This window comes from Westerdykella ornata, assembly GCF_010094085.1.
Source record: "Westerdykella ornata strain CBS 379.55 unplaced genomic scaffold EI97scaffold_1, whole genome shotgun sequence".
Taxonomy (NCBI): Eukaryota; Fungi; Ascomycota; class Dothideomycetes; order Pleosporales; family Sporormiaceae; genus Westerdykella; species Westerdykella ornata.
In genome coordinates this window covers 2,571,303-2,597,328 of record NW_022986851.1, presented here as the reverse complement: position 1 = coordinate 2,597,328, position 26,026 = coordinate 2,571,303, and the positions used below count along the sequence as shown (strand labels likewise).

At 53.7% G+C, this 26,026-nt stretch overlaps 13 protein-coding genes across 13 annotated transcripts; 7 read left to right on the top strand and 6 right to left on the bottom strand.

Moving 5' to 3' along the window:
* Positions 1–131: 131 nt before the first annotated feature.
* EI97DRAFT_367254 (uncharacterized protein) lies at positions 132–1,995 on the top strand (the record flags this gene model as incomplete). Its single annotated transcript, XM_033795079.1, has 2 exons — positions 132–404; positions 457–1,995. The coding sequence occupies 2 exons, from the start codon at positions 132–134 to the stop codon at positions 1,993–1,995; spliced, it is 1,812 nt and encodes a 603-aa protein (XP_033659108.1).
* A 575-nt stretch (positions 1,996–2,570) lies between these two features.
* On the top strand, positions 2,571–2,899 carry EI97DRAFT_33461 (uncharacterized protein). Its single transcript, XM_033794737.1, has one exon. It carries the CDS (start codon positions 2,636–2,638, stop codon positions 2,852–2,854), a length of 219 nt encoding a protein of 72 aa, XP_033659107.1. The 5' UTR covers positions 2,571–2,635; the 3' UTR covers positions 2,855–2,899.
* Positions 2,900–3,651: 752 nt separating this feature from the next.
* EI97DRAFT_429579 (NAD(P)-binding protein) lies at positions 3,652–5,065 on the bottom strand. Its single transcript, XM_033797473.1, has one exon. The coding sequence runs from the start codon at positions 4,963–4,965 to the stop codon at positions 3,724–3,726; it is 1,242 nt and encodes a 413-aa protein (XP_033659106.1). The 5' UTR covers positions 4,966–5,065; the 3' UTR covers positions 3,652–3,723.
* Positions 5,066–5,193: 128 nt separating this feature from the next.
* On the bottom strand, positions 5,194–6,670 carry EI97DRAFT_429578 (uncharacterized protein). The gene has a single exon (XM_033797472.1). It carries the CDS (start codon positions 6,645–6,647, stop codon positions 5,319–5,321), a length of 1,329 nt encoding a protein of 442 aa, XP_033659105.1. The 5' UTR covers positions 6,648–6,670; the 3' UTR covers positions 5,194–5,318.
* Positions 6,671–8,514: 1,844 nt separating this feature from the next.
* On the bottom strand, positions 8,515–8,688 carry EI97DRAFT_344118 (uncharacterized protein; the record flags this gene model as incomplete). Its single annotated transcript, XM_033794759.1, has 1 exon — positions 8,515–8,688. A coding segment is annotated over one exon (174 nt), but the record flags the coding sequence as incomplete, so codon positions are not given.
* An 829-nt stretch (positions 8,689–9,517) lies between these two features.
* Positions 9,518–10,652, top strand: EI97DRAFT_33128 (uncharacterized protein). Its single transcript, XM_033794734.1, has 3 exons — positions 9,518–9,843; positions 9,892–9,956; positions 10,016–10,652. Exons 1-3 carry the CDS (start codon positions 9,576–9,578, stop codon positions 10,463–10,465), a joined length of 783 nt encoding a protein of 260 aa, XP_033659103.1. The 5' UTR covers positions 9,518–9,575; the 3' UTR covers positions 10,466–10,652.
* A 16-nt stretch (positions 10,653–10,668) lies between these two features.
* EI97DRAFT_491423 (kinase-like protein) lies at positions 10,669–13,092 on the bottom strand (the record flags this gene model as incomplete). The annotated part of the gene is made up of 5 exons (XM_033802269.1): positions 12,412–13,092; positions 12,065–12,363; positions 11,645–11,999; positions 11,075–11,590; positions 10,669–11,018 (listed from the first exon to the last, which is right to left on the bottom strand). Exons 1-5 carry the CDS (start codon positions 12,596–12,598, stop codon positions 10,669–10,671), a joined length of 1,707 nt encoding a protein of 568 aa, XP_033659102.1. The 5' UTR covers positions 12,599–13,092.
* Positions 13,093–13,124: 32 nt separating this feature from the next.
* On the top strand, positions 13,125–15,888 carry EI97DRAFT_429577 (ABC1-domain-containing protein). Its single transcript, XM_033797471.1, has 4 exons — positions 13,125–13,850; positions 13,898–15,240; positions 15,292–15,421; positions 15,469–15,888. Exons 1-4 carry the CDS (start codon positions 13,275–13,277, stop codon positions 15,511–15,513), a joined length of 2,094 nt encoding a protein of 697 aa, XP_033659101.1. The 5' UTR covers positions 13,125–13,274; the 3' UTR covers positions 15,514–15,888.
* On the bottom strand, positions 15,491–17,040 carry EI97DRAFT_429576 (uncharacterized protein). Its single transcript, XM_033797470.1, has one exon. It carries the CDS (start codon positions 16,802–16,804, stop codon positions 15,794–15,796), a length of 1,011 nt encoding a protein of 336 aa, XP_033659100.1. The 5' UTR covers positions 16,805–17,040; the 3' UTR covers positions 15,491–15,793.
* Positions 16,914–18,155, top strand: EI97DRAFT_33156 (DNA binding methylated-DNA--cysteine S-methyltransferase). Its single transcript, XM_033794735.1, has 4 exons — positions 16,914–17,145; positions 17,203–17,215; positions 17,278–17,406; positions 17,477–18,155. Exons 1-4 carry the CDS (start codon positions 17,022–17,024, stop codon positions 17,685–17,687), a joined length of 477 nt encoding a protein of 158 aa, XP_033659099.1. The 5' UTR covers positions 16,914–17,021; the 3' UTR covers positions 17,688–18,155.
* A 758-nt stretch (positions 18,156–18,913) lies between these two features.
* On the top strand, positions 18,914–19,479 carry EI97DRAFT_447497 (uncharacterized protein; the record flags this gene model as incomplete). The annotated part of the gene is made up of 2 exons (XM_033800097.1): positions 18,914–19,080; positions 19,140–19,479. The coding sequence occupies 2 exons, from the start codon at positions 18,914–18,916 to the stop codon at positions 19,477–19,479; spliced, it is 507 nt and encodes a 168-aa protein (XP_033659098.1).
* A 468-nt stretch (positions 19,480–19,947) lies between these two features.
* Positions 19,948–21,929, top strand: EI97DRAFT_33315 (uncharacterized protein). Its single transcript, XM_033794736.1, has 2 exons — positions 19,948–21,775; positions 21,848–21,929. The coding sequence occupies exons 1-2, from the start codon at positions 20,286–20,288 to the stop codon at positions 21,867–21,869; spliced, it is 1,512 nt and encodes a 503-aa protein (XP_033659097.1). The 5' UTR covers positions 19,948–20,285; the 3' UTR covers positions 21,870–21,929.
* A 1,051-nt stretch (positions 21,930–22,980) lies between these two features.
* EI97DRAFT_454733 (uncharacterized protein) lies at positions 22,981–25,410 on the bottom strand (the record flags this gene model as incomplete). The annotated part of the gene is made up of 1 exon (XM_033800573.1): positions 22,981–25,410. One exon carries the CDS (start codon positions 25,408–25,410, stop codon positions 22,981–22,983), a length of 2,430 nt encoding a protein of 809 aa, XP_033659096.1.
* Positions 25,411–26,026: the final 616 nt, after the last annotated feature.

Sequence of the window (26,026 nt, the reverse complement as noted above, 5' to 3'; positions counted from 1 at the left end):
CGCCAACGCTGGCTCGACCCGCTCCCAGTGTAAACGCTGAACAAATCGCTGTTGAACAACCTACAGCGGTAGCCGAGGGTACCGACAATGGGAACTCCCGCAAAGAACCGCAGTCTACCTATGCGGCAGGCATGAAGAAAAAGGAGAGGAAGGCCCTGACGCGTCCACTAAATGCCTCGATCCCCGACTTTAGGATCCGCAGGAAAGAGTTGAAATATCTGGCCGACCCGCTGGCTCTCGCCAACTATGTCAAGAAAATGTTAAGAAAAGACAGAGATGTGCAGATGCTCAATCTGGTAAGAATGGCCAGTCGCGAGGGACAGCGCATCGTCAGTTGGAATCACCTTATCGATTGGGCCCTGCAGAAAGGCCGCCTAGCCCACGCACTGAAGATGTACAATGAGGTACTGTCCAATGTTCTGCCTGGCCAATCCCACCATGCTAATGTCAGACCAGATGAAAAAGCGAGCACAATTCCCCGACGCTTATACGTACGCAATCCTCCTGAACGGCATGACGAATTGCGCCCATGCATCCGGTGTCCTGGAGAAGGCCCTCTCCGTATATCATTCCATGTTCGCCGACAATTCGCGCGTTCAGCCCTCCATAATTCACACCAACGCCATGTTGAAGCTCTGCGCGAGGATGAACAACATGGATGCGCTCTGGGGCGTGGCCGCAAAAATCCCGGATAAAGGCCCTGCAACCGCCAATGCCATTACCTATACGATCATACTCAACGCGATCCGCCAAAGTCTGCTCGTCGGTGTCCCACCAATGGAGTCGGATGAACAGAGGGACCTCCGTAGAGATCGCGGCGTCGTGGAAGGAAGACGTGTCTGGGAGGAGGTCGTCAGCAAGTGGAGAGACGCCCAACTCGTCATTGCAGAAGAGCTAGTCTGCGCAATGGGCCGCCTACTTCTCGTCGGCGCGCGCCCCCGAGACTGGGACGACGTCCTCTCCCTCGTCGAGCAAACCATGGACATCCCCCGCTTCGTGCCGCGCTTGGGATCCGTCGAACGCCGCGAAGCCGGCCTCCCTCACCTCCGCGCCCCCAACGTCTCCGACCAATTCCGCTACGATGACTCGCACCTCAGCCCTTCCAAGAATTCCCGCCGAGGCGACGAATTCCTTCCCGTCCTCCCCCAGGGTGTCGAAGGTGTCATACCCAGCACCCTGACGTACGCCAAACCCTCCAACAACACCCTCTCGCTCGTCCTCGAGGCCTGCCAAAAAATCGTCGCCAAAGACGCCGCAGACCGCTACTGGAACCTCCTCACCGACCCGTCCACCTACGCCATCACCCCAGATCTGAATAACCTCAACTTCCGCCTGCGCCTGCTGCGCCAGAACCGCGCTTCCACGGAAGCAGTCAAGCTCCTTAAAGAGTACTTTGTCGATAAGAAAAAGAGTTCGGAACTGGGTCTGGAAATGCGCCCCGGTACCCTGAGAATCGCCATGAGCACCTGCGTCCGCGACAAGAATAACCACCGCTCGCTTTGGAACGCAGGCGAGATTCTAGCCATCATGATGGACACGCTCGAAGACGCGGATGCCAAGACGGTCACGCGCTACGCCGACCTCGCGGTCGCGTTCCCCCTGGCCAAGGGCGGGGATCTGGTCGAGGCGCTGGCGAGGCTGGAGCCCGTGGTGAGGAATCTGCGCATGCAGCTGGGCGTCGGGGCGTCGGACATGGAACCCTGGGCGAAAGGGCATAAGATTCGCAGTGCGGAGGGCGCGGTGATATTGGAGGGGGAGCAGAGGGAGGCGGTGATTGAGGCGTTGAGGCGCGTGTATGCGGTGCACGATAAGCTGATCAATTCGAACCTGGTTTCGGAGCGGGAGAAGGAGCCGTTTAAGAGGAGGAAGGCGAGGTTGAGTGCGTTTCTGCATCGGTTGGGGTTCAAGGAGCGCGTCAAGAGCTTGCCGCCGGGGATGAAGTGGGATCGGATGAAGGGGAGGTTGGAGATGGAGGAGGAGTTGGAGGAGACTTGAGGGGTTGAATAATGGGATAGATGGTTGGAGGGGGAGGAGAAATGTATATCATAGATAACGGGTGGAGGGAGATATACTCCATGCATTTAGAGGGAGAGGTAGAACATGTTGTATGATATGTGTAAGGCTTGTATGAATACGTGTTCCGGAGGATGCCTCACGGTTCCCTCGCAGGTTTTTATTGCTGAGGCGGGTTTGATAGAAAGGGTTAGACACCGTTGCCTACATCACGCCAATTGACAAGATCCTCGTTTTCTTTGTCTGTCTTTTTTTTTTAGAAAAAGAAGAGATTTAAGAAAAAGTTAGTTGACACTTCCTAGATAGACCAGAGGTGTGATTTTGCTACGTAATTCCCTTCCTAATTTGGCCCCACGATTCGATTTTGGGAAGAGGGATGAAGGAAAGTAAAAGGGCTTGAGATTGCTTGTTACCGCCGTTTCCAGTCTGGAACTCTGCGCTTAAAATCCTGCTCCACTATCTAGTAGTTTGTCGAGCTGAATTCCATACATCTGGTTCAGTTTCGGTAGCGAGAAATAGGAAGGGATAGGGAAAAGCCATTTTTCGAGTGAATGAGTAGCAATGACACAAGAAAAACGGAGGAAGAGAGTTTTACTTCGCGGTCCCAGAGGTTAGTGCTACGATGAAGGCGTTACGTCTAGAAGGCTTGTCACTTATAGGAGGAGAGCAGGTAATCTGTCAGTCAACAACGGTCCTATTCAAGCAATCCATCAACCTCTTGCAACGCGCTTCGACCTGCAATGATTCCCCGTACCGACATTTATACTGGCACCAAGATCGTCTCCCCCGTTACCACTGTTCCTCGAATCTTCCACCTAAAAGCAGAGATGCATTCAGATAATCCAGCTTGGACTCATCTGCCAACCGCAGGACCCGGTATTCTCGTGGTCTGGAAACCTGACAACGGCCTTCGCTCCTTCACTTAGTCGTTCAATCTTCCCGACAGCTTACCTTTGCTTGGTCCGTGAAACTCCCTACCAGAATCCATTGAATGATTTCTGAGTAATATCTCGCAAAGGTGAGACTGCAAACTAGCTTCCTGTTCTCGTTCAGACAACATTTATCAGCCGCGAGAAGCTCAGGTTGCCGAAGGACGGACGCCATAGAAACTAATGATGTCAATTGAAAGACCCTTCACATGCTTCTCAACCTCTATCGCCGACTTGAATTAGTTGAACTTCTTGTCAAACCCAACGTCGGCCAATGTGACTAGGCCAGCAATGCCCGCAGCGGCTCCCATCAGAGCCTGATATCGAGAGGGTGTGTTGGGAGGTTGCTATGCCCAGGAACGTCGAGGATGAGACTGTATTACCTCGATCTCCTAGAGGACTGAGATGTGATTGGCGTATTTCAGTATAATCTGGTTGGTTCAACAGCCACTCGTGGTGTGCGGGAACTTCCGACTACAATTGACTGAGATTAGCACAAGCATGAAGATCTCGTCGAGCTGGAGTCGAATGCATATAAGCGTGGAGCTTGAGTGACGAAGCTGAAGAAGAACTCCGACTGCAGGCTACGTCGGAGCGAAATCCGAGAATCGAGGAAGGTACAAGGCGCACCTGTACCTGCCCGGGTTGCAAATCACATGAGAGGGTCACTGGAAAGGGCCAGCTGCACCAGAGGTAACAGAGGCGGCACCGTAGCATCTTCGTGAGCAAGACAGATCCAAAAGTGAAATGCCGATTTCTCGTCGACGGTTGATTCCTGCACTTACGTCTGCCCAAAAACAAATACACCCTTACCCTCCCGATACCCCTCCAAGGTGTCTTTCACCTTCGCAACCAGCTCTTCACCGGGGGTCTCCCAGTCCCATTTGATTTCATCAACTGGCATATCTTTGAATTTGCCCCTCCGAGTTAAATCAAGCACTTCCTCAACGGTCTTTTTCTTCTCTTCGGGATGCTGCTCACTCCACCTGGACACCCAGTAACCGTGGAAGTGTATGTCCTTGAAGATAAGCAGGCTAGCAGGAATCGTCAGCGGCTGCTTCGACATGGCCCCATATGTGACATAGTGTGCGCCTGAGGAGAGTAGCTTAGCCATGGCGGTCGCAGCCTTGCCGTTCACGCAATTGAGAGCGAGGGAGATGGGCTCCTTGCCGCCGTTGGTCCATTCTTTCGCCATGTCCTTGATGCCCTGGCTTTGCAGCTCACTGTCCGTTATCACGACAGTAGCGCCAATCTCTTTGAGTTCCTGCTTCAGCTTGTCTTCGGCCGCCCTGTCCTTGCGAGCTCGGATGACATTGACACTCTTCAGTCCCCACTCTCGCGCCAACTGTATTGCCGCACGTCCGACTCCTGAATTGGCACCGTTTTGGATAAACCAGTCACCCTCCTTCAGCAGTGAGAAATCGCGCAGCATGCGGTACGCCGTGCAAGGGTTGACGCTCACGGTTCCTGCTTGGATAGGGGTTATCCCCTCTCGCGCATGCTCCTCCAGCTTCAACAATTGCCCACTCGTAGCGCTTGCATGTGTCCTCCATGTTCCAAACCCGGGGGCTTTCATGATGACCCAATCCCCACGCTTGAAGCCTGCACTTTTTGCCTTATCTCCCAATGCGATGACTTCGGCGACACCTTCATTTCCACCAACTGCGATGGGGTTCGGGGTTCCTAGGGCGGTGGTGAAGGTCGGTTTGGAAGGGTATACGCCTTGGATTTGGTTGATGTCTGCGGGATTGATGGGGGAGGCTAGGAAGCGCAGGGTAAGTTGGTCGCCGTGAGGAGGGGAGATGGAATGTTTATGCAGTGAAAGAACTGAGGGGGGTTCGCCATAGTCTTGAAAGGTGAGCGCTTTGGCTTGAGTGTAGCCGTATGCGGAGATTGACCGCGTTTGTGAGTGTCGGACGTAGGTGGTGTGTCCATGGAGGGCGATTGGGCGGGCATGGCAGAGGGAGGGTGCCAGACTTGTTTTTGAGATGGCGAGGGAAGAGCGGAGAGCGCGGGATGCCATTGTCAATTGGAGGCACAGGCGCTGGACTGGGACTTTGACGTTGAAGAACTTTGTACTGAGACGTTGGGGAGCTTTGGAGCTATGACGTTGTCCCTTCAGCCGAGGCTGGGGCGCACGGTGGGATTCGTCTTCGACATCCAAGCTACTTGTACGCAGCATAGACCAATTGGAAAAGCACCTTCTAGTCCACTAGAGATTAGATTACCTATAGTCAGGCAGGGAACGTAGGTCAAATATTCTTCATTCTGTACAACAGAGTTACAGTGTCTATGTTGCCAGTTCGAAACCGGGCTTTATATCCAACCCTCCATGAGCATGAAGAGCCTATACTGTATGATTTATTTGGCCGGGCTCTAAGGGCCCTCTCCCTCATCGCGTATGACGGTGCTCGCACGTTCAATCTGTGCTTGCAGGTCCCTAATCAGGGCATCCCGCTCTTCGACCTCCTTTGCCCTCTGCACAAGCGCCTGTCGGAGTGTTGCGACCTCCTCCTTCAAACGTTCGATCTCGTCTTCCTGCCCAAAAACCCTATTCTGATCAGGGGTTTGTTGCACCACCAGTGCCGGGTCAATCTCCGAGACATCGTTCTCCCCATCCTCCTTCGCAGAAGGCTCAGGCGTCCACGTCGGCTCTCCCGCACCATCAGCCGTATCAGCACGAGTGGATTGCCCCGTTTTTCGTGCTCGTTTGATTTGTGCCCTGATATTATACACGTCCCGTTTTAATATGTGGATACCAGGAAGTCGTTCCTGGAGAATCTTGACTGTTCGCCCAACACCCCTGTCACGACCTTGTCCGCGGCCGCCGGCATACGCCATCTCTTGCTCTACAATCTTCCAAACCAGGCTGCCTCGCTCCATACTATGACTATCCGCTTGGGCTTGATCTCGTGGAGTATCCGAATGCTCTTCCGGCTCGTCTAACGGGTTTCTTTCATCGGTACTTCCTAATCGTTCCTTCTCTTCCTTAGCCGTTACTCCTCCCACTCCTACTCGACCTCCAAGCATACCCCAGGTTCGCTTTCTCTGCATTGCCCACTTATCCGGAGGACGACCGGGATGGTTGTGTTGCGGCTCACCAACCCGCAGAAGCCACGAGCCATCGTCTTGCTTCTTGCTTTCGACCCACATCCTGCATCCAGTCTTATAGCTGACGCGATTCTTCCGTATCCTCGTTTCCGGGGTGAGTTTATGGGTATTCTTCGGCGCGCCATAGCAGACGCATGCAAGCTTGATTCGTGACCGGTTCTTCGCCGTTGTATTTATGCTGAGCGCATACCCGTGCGCCGAGGCGTGCCTCTGCGCATAGTCATGAAGAGCTTGCCATGACGGGTGAACGCTGGCGGGCGGCGGGAGCATATCGAACTGTTCCGACGAAGTTATATTCTCTGCTATCGGCAGGTCGTGTGCCACGAAAGCCACCCTACTGGGGTCGGAAATTTCCTGAGCTGAGCCATGCCTTTGCGTCGTTGGAGAGGCGCCGAAGTAGGAGTTCTGGTGTTGACCTGAGCCGGCTACCACGTCGTGGGTTGGTGTCTCGCCCCGTTCATGTTCGAAATCCGGGATGTTATTCCCGATCGACGGGTCCACCGGCTGTGGCTCACCAGGGAAGGACGGAAAGGGAGGATATATCGACACATTGCTCTCAGTGTGATGAGCATGCGTGTGGAGTTCGGCAGACATGAGGCAGCTGCAGGTCCGTCCAGTCCTAGCTGGACAACCGCTCCGTAGAAGTTATTGGGGGCATGCGATGCAGTGTTCTTGGCGCTCATCACGTGCGATCCGGTTTGGACGATGTGGGAAGAAACTGCACTCGATGATATCTAATATTACCACACTGTATAAGACTGCAAAAACGAGGAATGCTCTTATCAGGTTTACATTGTACTTGAAGAAGTTGTGGTATTTGCCAAGCAGAAATCATTAGGAGTATTAAGTTCCTTTTGTCTCCAATTGGACTGTAACTGGCAACGTTGACGACGGAACTGAAAGCGCTTGTAAGTCTGCTCCCGTCTCCGTTGTCAGATGGCTTCACTTCGATACCGACGTATTCATATCTGTTAGATCAGGACCTAGGGCTTGTGGTGCCCGCTTCCCCCTCCTCCGCTCTCACTTCGGGCGTCTTCTGCTTTCCCCCTTGCTGGCCCTCGGCCTTAAGCTTGTCGTCTTCATCTGCGCCTTTCCCTCCCTTTTTCTCTTCCGCTTCATGCCACTTGCTCCATCTCTCTCTTACGCTCTCGATGAAACCCGCATCAGCTGTAATCTTCAAGTCCTTCCTTGTCGCGTCGTACATGACGACGTCATATACGACTATGATGGCCGTGACGCAGGATATGATCAAAGGCACCAACTGACTCGTGGATCTTATTGGTGATTTGGAAAGATCAATGTTGTTGGAGGTGAGTGTCAGTTGGACAAGTACAATACTGATTATAGAAGAGACTATGCATGACAAGCAACCAAACCCGCGGTAGAAGATGTTCTGCCACATGACGGTCTCCTTCCGGGCAGCCCGACCGGCTTCCTTTATCTCTTTTTCGGTGGGCTTGCGAACTTCGAGTGCCAAAGGGTCGTTCTGAACGGGAGGTGCTTTCGGAATCATTGTGCTAAATGCTTTCTTTCTGATGTCTCTGCGGGTTTTCCGGATGCCATCGTAGAAGATCCACACTGCGAAGACGAGGCCAATACAGCCTATGACAGCAACGCAGGCGGTAAAACGGAGCCATGAAAGGTACGCTGCATTGTATATGCTGATAGGGGCGAAGACAGGAAAGGTTCGAAGTTTTATGTCGCATCCTTCCTTTCTGCCTCTGTTCGCTGCCTTGAAATATAGCCAAGGGGTGGCTGAGAGATATGCGACCCATACAGCTAACACTATGCCCACGGTAATTTTCTCGCGTTGCCATAGCGGCTTCTGTTCCTTCCTGATCTCCTTATTCGCGAACTCTTCCGATTGAAGTACAATCAGCTCGGCTTCGTGTCGGTGGAGCCGTTCAGAGGCCTCGATGATGCCTTTGCGTTGCTCAGCGGACCAGTCATGATATTGTGAGAGGACTTCTATCATTCTCTCTTCGTAGATGCCTCGAAATGTCTCAAGGACATCCTGGCTGGCCGATAATCGCGCAGCGTAAGTCGCAAAGATACCGGCATCTCCAAGCGAGGCGCTTTGTATGAAATTGTTGACGGCAATGCGATAATTCTCTTCAGCTTGCGCATAATACGGATCGTTCATTCTGACAAGCGCTAGCTCCAGAAGGAAGCGCCGAACTTGCGTGTAGGCCTCCCTCAATCGTTCCATACGTTGATTCTTCTCAAGTTGAACTGCGCGGGCTTCGGATATCTTCGCTCTTAACGCCTTTTTTTCCTGCTTCATTTTCCATCCCATGAACTCGTAGTATAGGTAAGGCCACACGCTATACAGAGGGAGGATACCGATGAGATTCAGTACCATTTGCCAGTCCAGGATGACTACGTCGTCCCCTGTGGAGTTGATGCAGAGGTTGATGAAGAAAGCGATACTCAGGACGGTGAGTGTAAATCGAAATTGTCTTATGGCCTCGTCAAATTTGTACCACAGCGCGATGATGGCTGCCGCATATTGTATGTAGAAGCTCCAACGAACTCCTACCCCATAGAGGTCACCCTGGCCGAACAGATGGCATGGGTGATATGACTGCGCAACGACTTTGCCATCCGTCGTGACGAACTGGGTAGCAGAGGACATCTTCACATACAGTGCATTCAGAAGTCGCAGTACAAAGATTGGGATCTCTCACATCTCACGATCCCATTCATGCGAGGACGGAGCACTGCATATGAAGCTCAAGTCTATCCTATGGTATCAATATCTCCCGTTGCCCAGCACACCAACCTCTGCCTGTGCGGTCAAGAACGTGCACGCCACCGAATTTCAATAATGGGAGCTTTGTTGGCCAGGATGCTACATGCAAGGGGACCAGCTGCAACTTTTCAGCCAAAATCGCGTATTTTGGACCAGATGGGTAACCAGCACACCGCCCAATACCAGAGCCTGAGATTCCGCTGCCAAATCACACACGTCGGCGTATGCAATCTTTACTCTCAGCCAATCCTACGTAGACTCGAAAGCCATTTCAAATCACATTTCTGTAAAGAGAATTTTACACGCAGTCGCTTGATGGTCTCTCAATCGTGTCGCTCTGGTCCTCAGCCAAGCCACCGTGTTTATCTGCATGAGGCTCGAGAGTAGTGTGGACTAGAACAGCGGAGGTTTCCCATTTGGCTTAAGCCACGTACACAGAGCCAATTCGAAGGCCATCAACAAGGTGATCATGTCTTCAGCCTTGCCATTCGGACCAATGAAGCATCGCTGGTGCACTCCTCAGCTCGGAGAGGGAACTCCTTTGCCGTGGTGGCTGTTCTTGGCTCCAGCAATGTGATGTGACAACAATTGCATCTGCGAGGTTGACTTTCGTGGAGTGTTGGCTTTCATTGCTACCTAGGGTATCAAGTTTGAACAATTCACCGGGAGGGCAGCTGCGGGGGTACTGCGACCTGCCTATCTACCGACATCAACTACAAAACAAGTCGCTGGGAGCTTTGCGTGACGATAAAGACTAGTACAACCCAAACATGAGAGCATACAACTTTCTGAATCTCTTCTTCACTTTCAGCCTCGCATCCGCGACGCTGAACGTTCAATTCTCGCTTCCTCGAAACCCAACCCACTTCTTCAAACGTCAAGTCGGATATGGTCCAGAGTACGGTGATTGCACCACGGGGTTGACTTGCAAGGACTCATGCTGGAAGGATTACGAGCAATGCCCAGCATCAACAGACTTAGTGTTGTTCTGTTACAACCCTGTAGCAGGGCAGAAATGCTGCGACGATGGGAATGGGAGTACGTTTAGCACCTCATTGCGGCTTCTTATTGCTAAGCAAGAGTTAGAGGCATGTGATCGCGGCTACTACTGCACGCAAGACTCGGAGAATGAGACTTGGTGTTGTCCTGAGGTACGTAATCTCCTAGGGCATTTGTTCGATTTTATTGGCAATGGCTCATGGCAATTCAGGCACTGAGCCCAGAGGCATGTGCCTCGTCGTTCGGGTTTCCAAATCCGCTGAAGACTTCGGCGATATCTAGTTCGTCGTCTCCTTCGCCATCCGCTCTATCATCCACTTCAATATCCACGTCAGTGTCCAGTTCAACATCCACTGCCGCATCCACTGCAACATCTCCTTCAGCATCCGGCTCAACCTCTACTTCAGCCCCCACTGCATCGTTCACTTCAACTGGTCCCTCAACATCTATAAAGAACACAAGATTCCCGTCAACAACCACCGCATCAACCGGTATCACCACGATGAGCTACATCCCAACAATTACTCCCTTCATAAATACCACTACGCTGCCCAACAATACCGTGATATTCTTTACCGGCGGAGTCCAAGCCCTCAAGTTGCCGAGTATCTCATTTCTCATCTCAGTGTTGATGAGCTCAATGTTTGCGTTGTGCATTTGAGTGGGTGTTTCGGGCGGTTTGAACTGTTTGTGTAGCTGCTGAGAAGAAGTTCGCGGACTGTACGCTGTTAACGTCTAGTGGTATAATATCATGGTTCAGTGATTAGAATGAGATCTGCAACACTGCACGGCTTTGCCGTTGACGTTCGAAAGAAACGAAAATATACTACACATTAGGGTATAGAACGAGACGGCAGACCAACATCATCTATCCTGAAATGGCCAAGCCTTGATCCACTGTGCTCTCTCTTCCGGACTACCAGCCTCAGCATCCAGGAATTTTTCCTTGGCCTTCTGCAACCGCTCAGCCACGACGTCGTATTCATCGTGAGCAACAGCGCCGTCCCAGCCAGTGTATGCTCCGACATCTTCAATCACTCGCGCCTTTCGTTCGACATCCCTTTGCCACTTGGCCAGCTCTTCATTCTGTCGCGATCGTTCTTCATCTGTGTATGCCAGAGGGCAGGATACCGATCCGCCCACCTTGCTCCAAGTATCTGGCTCCGTGAGTTGTGCCAACAGGCTCTGAACATAAACCTCTCCGTCGTCAAAGACTGAACGATTAAGCCGAGCAACTGGCAAACCAGCGTGTCGCGGGAGTTAAGCACACGGAGCAACTCAGGGGTCTGTCGTTTGATATTGATCTGGTACAGGCTGTAAAAGGGCTGGGCCAGAAAAAGTGCTTTCGCTTGTTCTTTCTCGACGGGCTCCATCTCTTTGATATTCGGGGGCAATTGAGGGCTTGAGAGGGGCGGCAAGACAGGTCCATCGTATTCAACCAGGGAGGGATAGTGGACATGTAGAAAGGCGGGATGAAGGTGGACGCCCTGCCAATCAATGATGCCGGTAATCTCTGTCGGCCGGTCCGCGTTGACGAAAATGTTATCGCTATGCAAATCGTTATGCCATAGGACCGTGGCGGTAAATGCGTCCTCTTTTGGCATTATGTACGGAAGAACGCGGCTGCAGTCATTAAGAACTGACAACTTGAGAGCTTTTGACGGATGAAATCCACCTGGGCCGTTAAAGATTCCTTGTTGGCGGTCCCGCGGAAACTCTGGGAACGTCTCTAAACAGGCCATTTCCCGCTTTATGAGAGCTTTCATAACGTCCTCAGCAGTTTTCCCTAGAAGAGAATGATCAGCTTGTGATTGGTAGTGGAAAGGTAGTAGGTTCATACATGGACCACGGTCAATATCGACCTCTCCTCTTCGATCATCAAACCAAGAGCGGCTCGTTGTCGGTCCGACGCTGAACGTGTCATCAAGTTCAATACCACTACCACGTGGAATATCCCTTGAATAGTACAGTGAACCATAGCAGGGGAAGCGGGCCGTGTACAGTCTGGATGTGAAAGCCACTAGTTGCTTCACAATATCCACTCGCTCTTTTCCGGATAAACTGTCCCAAACGTGGCTGAGTTCGATTCCAGGACATTTCTCCATGATCAGGTACTCCGCCCCAACGCCATTCGTGCCTTCGCTTGTGTTGTATGTCAACACTTTGGGCACTGGGATATCGAGACGATCTCTGACCTGTAAGTCGAGTCAGTAAAGCCACTTGTAGAATGAGACAGATGTAAGATGGGGGGGAAGATTACATAGTCCATAGTCGCCACTTCGGAAGCGGTGGTATAATGAGAACGACCTGCGTTTGGGTTTGGCAACCGAGCGACCAGCTGACGTCCATCGTCCATCGTAGCCAAAAAGGCTTTGTTGAAGTTGCCTTCAGAAAACTTAGTGAGCTCTTTGCACGTTGCTCCAGGCCCGGCAGCATTTTGGAGTGCCTCTATCAAGGCTGTCATTTCGCATTTGAGATAGCGACGTTGAAGCTGCTCCGCTTCATTCCAAAGCCAGCGTTGTGCCTTGTACGTGAAGAGGTCATCCTCAGAAACGTTCTCTTGTTCAGTTAGAATGAATAGGCCGGGATGTATGCAAGAAGACCTACCGAACGTCTTCACCGTCGAAGAGCTCATCAGACCTTGCCGCGAAGATATCTCGGAGGTTGATGCTGAATGGGAGCTTCTCCCACGAAGCCATCTCGGTATAATATTATAGGACGGCCGACGAAAGACGTTGCTGCGCAGACGTAGGCGCGACAACATTATGAGTTCTCGTGTATCAGCAAATCTCATGAAGATATGAGTCTGCTACTTTCAATGCTGTTTGTTGATATGTGCCCAGCTATGCCGGACGCGAAAGGGTGCGCGCAGCGGTGCCCGAGCGCGACTTCGCTCACAGTGGGTACGAGGAGCAGGAACAGCATATATGAATCTTCCATTAAAGAACGGAAATGCACGTCTTGAATCTGTCCCTGCAAGGGACACTAGAGCCGTTCGATTTTGTGGATGAGCATGGACATAGTGCTGCCGCTTATTCGTATAGCTTTTGAATTCCCGACAGGAACCAAAATGAATCGACAGGAGTGCGAGGCTCGGTGTACTGTGGAAGAAGAGACGCGTCCCCGAAGCGTGAGGCGGCGAGGTCCCGCTTGGAGAGACGCTGGAGGGAACTATATCCTGAATGGGAACAACGGAAGCCCCCTCTCTTTTCAATTTAATCGACTCTTTTTATGTACATGACTTGAAGTCCCACTAGTTTCAGGAACGCATTATTAGTGCCAGTGAATGTACCTACCGCGTGCTTGCTACTCGATCCCGTCTTCTTTGGGTTTGGTTACTGGCCCGTGCGCATCGCGGTCTCGATGACGTCGGCATGTGATGCCGACAGAGAGGACGAACATTGAAATCGCTCCCGAGGTCTTGCCAATCTCATGGGACTCTCACGCGCCAACGCATTTCGAATCACCGGATGATGAGAGCGGCTCTATTCTTGGGCCGTCCATGTCTGTCTCAAGGGCTCCGGTCCTGTTCGACCGCAACGACATGCATACGGTTCCGTTCCTTCACGTCCGGTCATTCCTCCGGTTTCTCCTCGTTTACGAGGCGATACTTCGCGAGACCCCCGTTCTCTAAAGGCAGGATATTATGGTCTAGCGCTGCAGGCGCAAGTGCGGCAGCCCTTACCCCACTTGCGTTCGTAGCTCTGGGGAAGAATGAGTCGGAGAATGGAGGCATGACACAGGAGGAGGCGATGCTTGCGGCGTCGAGGAAAGAGCTGAGGGAACGGGTGCCAAAAGCACTGCAGAACTCGAAGAAGATACGGCGGGGCATCTACTTTTTCGTTGACCTCTACATCATCGAACCAATTGCCACGGCCTTTCGCTTTCTGCACCTAGTGGTCATATTCACACCAGTCCTATTGACGATACCGGTCATTTGGCTAGGAAAGAGACAACGGGATAGAGATAACGAAAGGAGCGGAACTCTCTGGTGGTATGGCTTTCTGGTGCGGTCGATGGAGCGTGCAGGAGCCGCATTTATCAAGGTAGTGCCTTTTCCCACGATAGAGCTTCGTAGTCTGACCATGTGTAGCTTGGGCAATGGGCGGCTTCCAGGACGGATATCTTCCCTGCTGAACTGTGTCTTACCATGTCCACCTTGCACTCGAACGCGCCGCCCCATTCTCTCGAGAAAACCAAGCGTACCATAGAAAAGGCTTTTGGTGGTCTTCCCTTCGATGAGATTTTCGAGGAGTTCGATGAAACACCGTTGGGAGTGGGTGCCATTGCTCAAGCATATAAGGCGAAACTAAAACCTGAACTTACCGCACCTCTTCAAGACACATTGCAGTTCGGGCCGGCAAACCTGCGACAACGAATCAAAAAGAACGTGGATGTGACACTAAAATACTCCCCTTCGAGAGTGCCGTCTAGCCATGTCGCTGTTAAGGTGCTACACCCGAAGATTGAGAGGATTGTACGTCGAGACCTGAACATCATGGCCTTCTTTGCTGCCCTCATCAACGCAATACCTACCATGGAGTGGCTATCATTTCCGGACGAAGTTGAGCAATTCGGAGAAATGATGCGATTGCAGCTAGACCTACGAATCGAAGCCGCCAATCTCACGCTCTTCCGTCAGCATTTCAAGGACCGTACCACTGCCTGGTTTCCCTATCCATACTCTCAGTACACAACGCGGGAGGTTCTGATCGAAGAGTTTGCGCAGGGAATACCGCTCGAGGCGTTTCTGCAGAACGGAGGCGGCGTTTTCCAGAAGGATATTGCCAACGAGGGTCTGGACGCTTTCCTGACCATGCTCCTGATTGATAACTTCATTCACGCTGACCTCCATCCGGGAAACATCATGGTGCGCTTCTATCAGCCCCAGAAACTGGACGTCTCCATTTTCAGTCGAAAGGAAGACAGGACCACCGGACCCAAAGACTCACCTGATGTCACCGAAGAAGTGCTCCAGCGGCTACGACCCTATATGAAGAATCCGAAAGAGTGGAGGAAGACTCTTCAAGAAATCGACAATGAAGGGTACCGGCCTCAGCTTATCTTCATCGATACGGGACTCGTCACTCAACTGAATTCTGTCAATAGAACTAACTTCCTCGATTTGTTCAAAGCAGTGGCAGAGTTTGATGGCTATAAAGCTGGCCACCTGATGGTCGAGCGCTGCAGGCAGCCTGATGCCGTCATTGATCCAGAAGTGTTTGCATTACGGATGCAGCATCTTGTCCTCGGAGTAAAGAGCCGTACCTTTGCATTGGGCAACATCAAGATTGGAGACATCTTGAATGAAGTGCTTTCAATGGTACGAAATCACCACGTGCGCCTAGAAGGGGATTTTGTCAATGTGGTGCTCAGCATTCTCCTGCTAGAGGGTATTGGCAGAAGTCTCAACCCTGATTTGGACCTCTTTGCAGGGTAAAACCAACTCCCCCATCAGTGGAGACTGGGATACTGACAGACGATTAGTGCTCTACCTATATTACGGCAACTAGGCGCGCAGAGTGGCGCATCGATGATCCGCGGCGGCGATTTCTCCATGCTTAAGGTGTGGGCTGGGCTGGAGGCTCGTAGTTTCCTGCAAGCCTCGGCTGAAGCTGTAGGTACATGCGAGATATCATTCAAGCACTTATTAACATGGACTAGGTGGAACGGTGTGTCAAGTCTGACCAGCTCTCTCCTAACATTTGATGCATTCTCCCCTCAATATCCAATGGAACAGCATAGTCAACACCCGAATTGCTTCTTGGCCTTTCCACATATACCCATCTTCTGCTTCTACCATTGTACATAGACTGTTATCCGGATATCCGTTTTGCTGGACATTGACGACGCTGGTTGCCGCCGAGCCTGTATGATAGTAAATATGATGATGCCGTGGAGCCCATGACAGTTTAGTCTCCCATCCTATAGGTATCCGTGATATTCAAAATCCAGAACGCCGCGCCATGCAATAGTTTCTCAAACCAGTTCACTCGTCCATTTGCCATGCATACTCCAACCGCTCCACATCCGCTCTCCGATTGCGACTCTTGAACCACTCCCTCTCAAACCCATTACTCCTATCCACCCCATCCCATCTATGGCCCGGCCGGATATTATAACGATTCGGCGGAAACGCGCCCTGATACAACGGTTTCCCCGTCACGCTCCTCCCCTCCTTCTTCTTCTTGATGAAGCCCATAGCCGGATCATTCCACCGATCCCGCTCCTTCAACTCCTCATTCAACTCGACATCATCCGCATACCTCGCCACAGTCAAACCCTTCGCATCCTTCAACTCGTCCCTCCGCCTCGCCGCCTCGGCATTCTGCACATCCCCCCTCGCCGCCCTCTCCAACTCCCTCTTCTTCCTCTCCTCCTCCTCGGCCTTCCTCCTCGCCTCGGCCCGCTTCATCGCCACATTGATGATCCTCCCGCTCGCATCGCGATAAATCGTCTCGCCGGGCCCTTCCTTGGCCGCCGCCGCCGCCTTCCTCGCCTCCTCATCCGCCTTCGCCTTCTCCTGCGCCGCCACCTGCGCCGCGCTCTGCAGTCCCGCGCGCGCCCCGGACTCCATCCTCAGCACCCCCTCCGTGTCCACCATTTCGGGTGCTTCGTCCTCAGCCTCCTCAGCGCGCTTGCGCTCCGCGGCCGCAGACGCAATGATGGCGTCTGCAGCGGCTTGATCGGCGGCGATTTGCTGTGCGGTCGAGGGCGCGGCGACGCCGACGGTCGTCCATGTCTGCGTCGGGGCTGACGGATCTTTCCATTCTTTCTTGTTCTTCTTTGACTTCTTCAAGGAGGAAAGAGGTATGTTTGCAGTGGATCCGACGATCATCGGTGCATCTTCGTCGTCCGAGGAGGCATGGGTCTTGAGGACGGACAGGTCGTCGTCGTCGTCGATGATGAGGTCCTTGTTTTTCCGCTTGCGCTTTTTGGATTTCTTTTCTGTGTCGGCGGTGAGGTAGTTTTTGGCGAGGTAGGAGGCTAGGTCGGACATTCTTTTTTCTTTAGGATGGAGGTTGGGAGGAGAGGATGGTTGATGGAGCTTTGGTGGGAGTGGATGCCAAGATTGATGTAATTTCTTGGCAAAACCAAGGAATTAGTCACGTGAATTGGCGCTCCCGCGTTTGACTTCAAAGTCGCGACGGAGGCCTGAGAGTCACAAGACAAGGTTCTGCACAACCGTGTCTCGTTCTGCATCGACCGGAAGCATCATGGCACGGGGCGAACGATCGGAAGAAGTATGGGCTTGGTACACGGCAGTCTACGAAGCCGTTCAGGAGATACCATATGGGCGCGTCACAACCTATGGGCACATTGCGAGACTGGTCGGCAAACGTACGAAAACCCGTATCACTCACGAAATGAGAAAAACATGAACTAACACGCACGCAGCTGAATGTCCAAGGTACATATCAAAGACACAAGATGCAAACGTAGCGATACCTCTGACGCATGCGGTTCTTGAAGACAGGTCGGAGTCTGCCTGAAACACCTCCCTTCTCCGTCGACGGATCCCACGAAGCCGAGCTCGACATTCCACAGCGGGAATGTGCCGTGGCAGCGCGTGATCAATGGCAGAGGCGGCATCAGTCCCAGGTATGTGCTGGACACTCAGACACTCGATCTCTTTGTCGTTCGTGACGGTTCTTTGTTGACATGGTCAAAGAGGACCGTCTGGCGCCTCGCGACAAGCTGCCGCTCTACGGGCAGAAGGGGTAGAAGTGGAACAGGGATCCATGGGCGAGTTTACCGTTAACCTGGAGAGGTTTGGGTGGTTCCCGGATATGCTGCCCAGCGAGGCTGCGCTCGTCGAGGGCAGCGATGAGGAGGACGAGGAGGATGAGGAAGCTCGGGATGAGGCTGCTTACCACACTTGAGATGGGAACTCGCGAGACAAATCGCATGTGACAGACCGAGAGGCACGTTTCGGCTCATGTGTGGTCGAACGGATCACACTCCAAGACTACTTGGCGGATATGTCGGATGGAAGCCTGGGCGGCACAGCTGCTCGTGGTAGGACGGGGAAACCTTATTGCTCTCTCGCTGCGACGGGATGACTCGCCCGATATGGCTGCAGTCGAGATAGGAAGACGCCGGACTGGGGAATGGGTGGGGGGCGAGCTTGTTTAGGGGAACATGAGGGGGAAGCGGGCACGTCCGGGCGGCTGTGCTGTGCTGAGATTCGAAAGCGCGTGCTTCAAGGCAGCCACTTCATAAGCGTAGGCCGATGGAGAGGAGACAGGATACTGAGCAATCAGAGTGGTTGTTGAGGGCGCACCAGCATCTACGGCACTGTGATGGAGCAGATGAATGCCAAGGAATGTCAGTGGGGGAACCGGCATTGGATCTGTGGATCTGATCACGAACTGCATCTCCTCCACCAGCTCGACCTGATCATCGAATGCCGACCTCAGCCACTACAGTACGAACCTGCTCAGCCTCCAACGAACCGCCCACGTTTGTTTTGCGCAACCAAGGCGATGGCAGTGTCGTCACGTCAGTCCGACTCATCAAGGCGTTCGCCAAACAGGAACCGGGAACGGTCGAAGATGATGCCTCGGCGTTGAGCTTCGTCACAGGACCGCAGCCAACCCTCGCTGCTTATCGTCGCCCAGTCCCGAGTCCGACCAGTTCCAGGCACAACAAAGGCTTGGTGGGAAGGCCATGCGCCCTCGCCCTTTGAGACCCGACCTACTAATAAAGGCGCGCCGCAGCGTTGCAGGGAGCCCTTTCATGATATGACTGTTGATATGATGACACCTCCTGCTGCCTCCAACAACCCGCGCTTAGACCATCAGCGTACTTAACACAGTAGGGAACCCGTTCCACCTGATACTGAGTCACACTCGTTCTGGAAGAGAGTCATCTTCGAGACACTGCCCACTCACCACTCGGAAGCTTCGCTGTATAACCTTCCCTACCGCCTTCACTCCCTCCCGTCCCCCCTGCCTAGTCCACCTCGTTTGCCTCCCTCCTCCCGACAATCGCCCCTTTCGTCGACAACTTCTTCCTCTCTATCACCACACCTAAGACCTCCCTACACACCTCCTACATCCAGCAAGACACATACCCACACCCAGTCAAGCACCCGTTCGGCAACACCATGGCGTCCGAGACCAGCGATCTCCGCAGCGGCTCCAAGGAGCATCGACGAGATAAGGAACGCAAGGTGAAATGGGCCTACGGAACCTCCTTCGGCCCAGGACGCCGCGCTGAGGACAACCGTCCTCGACCAGCACGTATCGATCCTGTCTGGAGGAAGCACAATGGGTGCGTCTACCTGACCCCTTCACGCTCAATAATCGAGACCCTAACTTGTTCCACTATAGGCTTCCCAAAGGCGAGCAGAAAGTCCGAGCCGTCCTGAACAACGATATCCACACCGCTAGCGGCGAGTCCTCTGCCGACGAAGACATCGAGGAGCCGTCGGCTGCCCCTGCGCCCGATGCAGAGATCACATACTCGTACGACGCTGAGAGGGGGCCCAGCCACGGCAGCCAGGTCCTCGGCCTTGCCCTTGCAAAGGCGATTGAACGATACGAGGTTCGCCAGACAGACAAGTTGATCAAGGAGGAGTACGAGGTGTTGGACGCTACCAGCGAGGCCCTCGCCGGACCCCGGACGGTGAAGAGGCCTGAGGATGAGGACTACGAGTTCGTCGAAGCTTGAGATCCTCCTCTCCTTTCCTCTACGATGCGGCTCTTTCCACTTTTTGACATACGGCATTAGCGGGCTCAAGGTTGGTTTCCCACGGCGTTTATTGACGGCATCATCCTCTGGACATCTTTGTACATGCATGGGATGAGTTCACGGCTGCATCAACAGGCGAGCGAATGGCGCTTTCCTAGGACTTGAGCGGCATTCTGATCGGTTTGGGTTTTATGGCTCTTATGCTTTGACCTTTGCACTCTGTGCTTTGTCTTTCATGCAATGGCTTTTGCAAGCGATGGCTCTGAACGAACTCTCACATTATATTTTCAGCTTTTACTAGCCTGAATGATAATTCTGAGCGGGTAGCATGAATTCATGCTACTCCGATGAGATAGATCATTCCATGTAGTGACGACACTCTTACTATTCTGCTTACTGTTGTGATTGCCCATTCTGCCGTCCTATCCCAAAGAGGAAATAATCCGCTCGGAAGTTCTACGTCATGCCGCAAACCCCAGCAACTCCGACCTCAGAGTTGACGCGTCCTCACCACCCCGTCCATCGCTCCAATGATCATTCTGCCTATCACTCCTTCTTCCTTTGCCGAGCCTGCTCCAGTAGGGCAAGCGGGAGGGAGGCCATGCGCCACGTTCGTAATTGTCAAGTACTGTCCTCCTCTCTCATCTTTCGAATTTGCTTTGCCCCTATCTCCTATCACACCACCAACACAGCTCCGTTATCCGTCTCCATAGTCCGGGCGAAAAAGGAGAGACAACTAACACCACAATCCAGACCCGCGTAGTACAACAGACACTCCTTTACCAATGCCTGAAGGCGACGACCGCCCTCGATGGATGCTCCACCTCCAAGCCCAAGTCTGGCGCTTCCTCATGTCCATCGGCATGACACTGCACCGACAAGCGCCCCCTCGCCCTCCAAATCCCGCATTCACCCGCACCGTTGACGCGACCGTCTCACCCCTCAAAGGCCGCTTCCGCATCCACTTCTACGTACCAAAGGACTACAAATCCCAGCGCAAACTAAAAGGCACCAAACGCTACCCGTGCGTCGTGAATTTCCACGGCGGGGGCTTCGTACTCGGCACCGCGACGGACGATGCGCGCTGGATCGGCGCCGTGGTGGAACAGGTGGATGCCGTGGTCGTGAGCGTGGATTATCGCCTTGCGCCCGAGTATCCCTTCCCGACGGCTGTGGAGGACGGGGCCGATGCAATCCTGTATCTGGCGAAGCATGCGGAGGAGTTCTTGCTGGATACCGAGCGGTTCGCTGTGAGTGGGTTTTCGAGCGGGGGCAATATGAGTTTTACAGTACCGCTTTGTTTGCAAGGGGAGCTGCTGGATCGGACAGCAAAGGGGGAGAAGATAGAGGGCAGTCATGCCGGAAGCACGCCGGCGAGGGTGAAGGTGGAGGCCAACCCTGGGGCGGCGGTGCCGAAGGTACAGGTGGAGGATAGTACAGGAAGGTCAAGGCCCCAAACGCCGCAGGTGCTGCAGGTGGAAGATTCGGCTGGCAATGGGGAGACAATCGTCCCCGTGGTGACGGCACAGGATGACGAAAGAAGTCTGAATATCTCCAATGTACCCTCCTCGACCTCCGACGGCACCGATGTTAACGGCAACTCCAACCCAAATTCAAACACAAAGGACAACCCCCATCCCAGCACCGACCCAGACTCCAAATCCCTGAGACCCTTACTCCCCAGCCGGAAACCCTCCCGCAACCCCCTCACGCGCGCCAACTCCCGCCTCGACCGCATCGCCTACCTCCGCCAAACCGGCACCTCCTCCCTCTCCCTCGTTTCCTCGTTAAAGGACGCTTCGGGCCCCTCCGTCTCCATCACCACCCCCTACGGCACCTCGCTCAAAATCCTCGGCATCATCTCCTTCTACCCGCCAACCGACTACACGCAAACGCGCGAGCAGCGGCGCCAGACGTGCGTCCGGGCCGACCAGAACCTGCCCGCCGTCTTCACCCGCCTCTTCGACGACTCGTACCTGCAGCCGCCGTCGCTCGACCTCGCACACCCCTGGCTCTCGCCCGGCCGCGCGCCCCGCGAGATGCTGCAGGTCCTGCCGGACGATATCGTCATGATGTGCTGCGAGTGGGACATGTTGCTTGCCGAGGGCGAGCGGTTCCGGGACAGATTGAGGGGAGAGGTCGGGAAGAATGTGCGGTTCCATTGTGTGCCGGGCGTGCCGCATGGGTGGGATAAGGCGCCGAATCCGCTGAGGGAGAGTCCAGGGGCGAGGGAGCAGTATGGGGTTGCTTGTGGGGAGTTGAGGAGGATGTTTTATGGGGAGGATGAGGGGGAGGGGGAGGGGAGGGGGGTAGAAGGGTAAGGGGGAATAAGTTGAGATGGATGGGTTGGGGAGGTTTTGTTTCGATAGTGTGTTTGTATTAGGTCTGGAGTTTGGGCGTCAGGGCGGTTGAAGGGGTGGAAATTGGTACACGGTTTGCATGGGCTGTTATATACTTACAAAGCTCATAAGGCATGGGTTGACAGGTATCAACGGGGCCACCACAGGGCCAGCATACCAACATCGTTCTCAACTTGATGTAATGCCAACTCAGCCCCTAGGAAAAGACCTAAAGCTATCCCATGGGTGATCCCAGCCGTTTCACCTTCATCAACTCGCCTCGTACTATTCCACTCAACGAAGCCAAGAGTGGCGCACAATGGGCGTTCTCCTAGGTGCTTTACCAAAACAATTGACTCACTGATGAATTTCAGTCTCATAGATCTCAACACTGTTTCCCTCACCTTTCTTCCCTACCCGTCTACGGTAACAAGCCACCCATCACCACATCACCCATCACCAAACACTTTCCCACCCTCATCCACACCCCCCTCCCCCAAACCCTGGAACCCACGGCCATCGCCACATCCACCTGCATCCCCTTGGCCAGAGTGAAACGTGCCCTGCGCCTTAAAGGCATGTTGCTCGTCTTCACACAGGTCCCTTAGCTTTAGCTCCTCGTCTCCGGCCGGCTTCTCCGCGAACAACGACGAGGAGGCGAGGAGGTACCGAGGTCCAAGGGTCCTGTACCATAGGCAACGAAGGGATTTGCTGGTTTCTCTAGATCTCTGATGGAGAAGAGAGGGAGGTATACTCCGTGTATGATCCATTCTGTGTGTTTTTTCCCTTTCACACTTTGCTGGGACTGGGACTGGTTGACTGTAGAATGGAAGTGCGAGGGATTGCACTTTAAAACGGCAGGGGAAGGGTATCCTCACCACCTTTACAAGAGATATGGTACGTACTGTTTATTTAGTGACGCCTACAGGTAGGTGTAAGGATTTAAGACGGCTTAGCATGTCCTGTGGAGCCCCCCTTATGCATAGTGTATCCAACAATCGTGTGTTCGATGTACACGTCCCCAGGCTACACCTTACAGACCTCGAGATATGCACAGGGGAAAAAAGCGAAGATGACAATAGCCAAACAATTCGAAAAAGGGTATTTCATGCTCCTCCAGAAAAAACCCCCCCATCAGATCTCAAAACGGAATATTCAAATCCCACTCCTCGCCCCTCCCCGCCACCCGCCCAACCACACACCGCACCTTCCGCCTCGTCCTCTCCTCCATCCCCCTCGCATGCTCCAGGAAAATATGACTCATCAGCGCCTCCACATTCCCATACACCCCGGACTCGTGGCCCTCGACCGAGCAAACGAGACATCCGAGATTGGCGTGGAAATGGTCGCGCTCGCCATTGATGGTGCACGAGTACGTGGCCGGCGACAGCGACGACGTATTCATCGGGTCGAGCTGCGCGATGGAGCGAACCCGTGTCTGGACGGCAGGGGGAGAGGGAGATGACGAGGAGAGGGATATGTTTCGTTTCCGGACGTGCGATTTCGCCAGGAAGATCCAGCGGTACCGGATCCCGACCGCGCTGGTGTAGATCTCCGTATCGATTCCCAGTTGCTCTTTTCCCTTCTTGCGCCTCTTTTGCTTGCCCTCGCCTTCACCCTCGTCATTCGCCGTCGTCGAGGACAGCGGGATAACGGCGCCTCGAAACCGGCACTCCTTGCACTGCCACACCTGGTACGTGTTGTACATCCCATCGGGCAGGGATTGAAGCGTTAGGCCGCGTGTCGGGTCCGAGGACGAGGCAGTCCGGATCGCCCAGGCGCCTTTGCAGAAGGGGGCGAGCGTCGCGGGTTTCCTCGAGCTGGACGCGCTCGAGAGTGAGCGCAGGGACGTAAAGGATTTCGAACGGGAGGGGGGATGGCTACCCGTTGCTGGTAAGGAGGTGGTGGAGACGGCGAGATGTGTGTGCACTGTTACTACTCTGGTTGCCGGCTTTTCTGGTACCGTCGACGGGGAGGGATTTGAATGTGTGAAGAGCGCGGCGAATTTCGCTATCCCGGTTTTGCTGGGCTTGGATGAGGATGCAGGTGGACGCTCCGGGTCGGGCACGATGTGGATACGTGTATGACCGGCCTTAAGTTTGCCCTTCTCTTCTTTGATCGGCGTCCGCGGCCGATGGGGAGCTCGAGCCGGTGCTTGCGGTGGCGTGGGAGCGTGTTGGAGGACGGCGTAGGGTGCGGGGCGCGGGCGTGGGATCGTTGGTGCGACGTCTTTTGGTGGAGGGGGCGGCGGACGGGGCGGCGGAGGGCCGTACGACGTCGTTGACCATAATGAGGGAGGCTTTCGTTGCTTGTGGACGGACAAAGGAAGCTCTTCGGACGCGAGAGATGTGAGTGGTGAGTAAGGTTGTGATGGAGTGCTGTCGGCTTCCTGGCTGTAGAGTGATTCCGGCACTCCGTTCGAGTAGACCGAACTCCCTATAGAACAAACCTCCGGATCCGAGTCGTTCGCGGGTTCCGGCTCACCTTGCGGATAGGTCTGGAGGTAGGGCTGGCTGCAGAATAGTTCATGATTGAACGACAAGCCGTCATCTTCGACTCTGCGGTGGTGATGGTGGGGTTGAGGAGTCCTTGCCGAATGACTGCAAGCGTAGCGGGATCTGCTGAATATGTCTCTCCTGAGAGCAGGGTACTCCAATTCCTCTGCCGCCTTCTTTTTATTTTCACTAGGTGACGTCGAGGACATATCCCTTAGCAACTCCAGCGCCTCTCTGTTCAACTCCAGGGTGTTGCGTTGCAAAGCCCACATGTCCGTGGCGTTTAATATAGTCCATGTGTCCCTTTTGGTTCCCGTGTCGCTTAGATGGAGGCTTTGATAGGAATGTATGACTTTGTCGATGTCTTTCATTATTGCGGTGCCTTTGGGGGTCGTGTTGGTGGTGGGACTGCTGCTGGTGCTGTTAGATGTACTGGTAGATGTACTGGTAGAAGTACCGGTAGAAGTACCGGCAGTGGTGCTGGCAATGGTGCTGATGCTTGGACTTGTGCTAATTGTAGGACTCGTACTGGTACTAGTCGCGATGGTGTTCGTAATACTGCTACGGTTGTGGGTAGCGGTGCTGGTAGAAGTTCCGGCAGCGGTGCTGGCGATGCTCCTGATGCTTGGACTTTTGCTGATAGTAGGACCTGTAGTGGTACCAATAGCGATGGTGTTCGTGACGCTGCTACGGTTGTGGGTAGCGGTGCTGGTAGAAGTTCCGGCAGCAGCGCTGGCGATGCTCCTGATGCTTGGACTTCTGCTGATGGTAGGACTTGTAGTGATACTCGTAGCGATGGTGTTCGTGATGCTGTTACGGTTGTAAGTATCAGTATTGATATCGAGGCTGGTATCGGTGCTGGTATCGAGGCTGGCATCAGTGATGTTGTTGATACTGCTATCGGTGTTAGAGCAGTTTTGCAAGACACCGGGCGTCTCTGGATTGTCGCTGGTGCGGGGGATGCCTTGGAGGAGATGGTTTAAGCCGGGGCTGAAGACTATGCTATCCTCTGAAGGGGTCCGCCAGTGCGAGTTGTCCTCTGAGTAAATGGATGAGGCGTTCGAGGGTCGACTCATGCTGAAGTACTCCGTCGCGTACTATTGTTTTGTGACACAGGACCTCTTGAAGCTCTATGCACTTCAGAATCCAGGGCGATGTCCGGAGTCCGCTGTGTGTCGCAAAGATCTTCGGTTTCATGTCTCCCAAGATGCAGAAAGACACAACTCGGTTGTCACCCACGTGTTTATGAGATCCATCCTGCACCCCCTAATCTTAAAAGGGAATATGAAGGCGCTCATGGCAACCGTATTCGACAATCGGATGATATCAGCAGCAAGACGCGAAAGCCATGATTGCGCGCTAATTAAGGTAATAGGTGTTGCATTTCCAGTTTCGATCATACTTTGGTAAGTGGCGGACTTCGGGGATGTAAGACGACGGTGGACGGGCCATGTCCAACACGCACCATTTTCCTATCACACCAATCCGTGGTGAACGCGAGGTCCACTCGCTGGAACTCTGCGCAAGGGGTCGATGACTTGGAAAATAATGGGGGCTGTTATTCCTCATAAGATGCAGTTGCGTTCTTGTTGCGCAGACTGCGAGTCTGGGCGTAGACTTTGGCCCCCAGTGGTACAGCGTTCTGCTGCCCATTTCGATATCAATAACACCTTGCCTAAGCTAAGGAGCCAT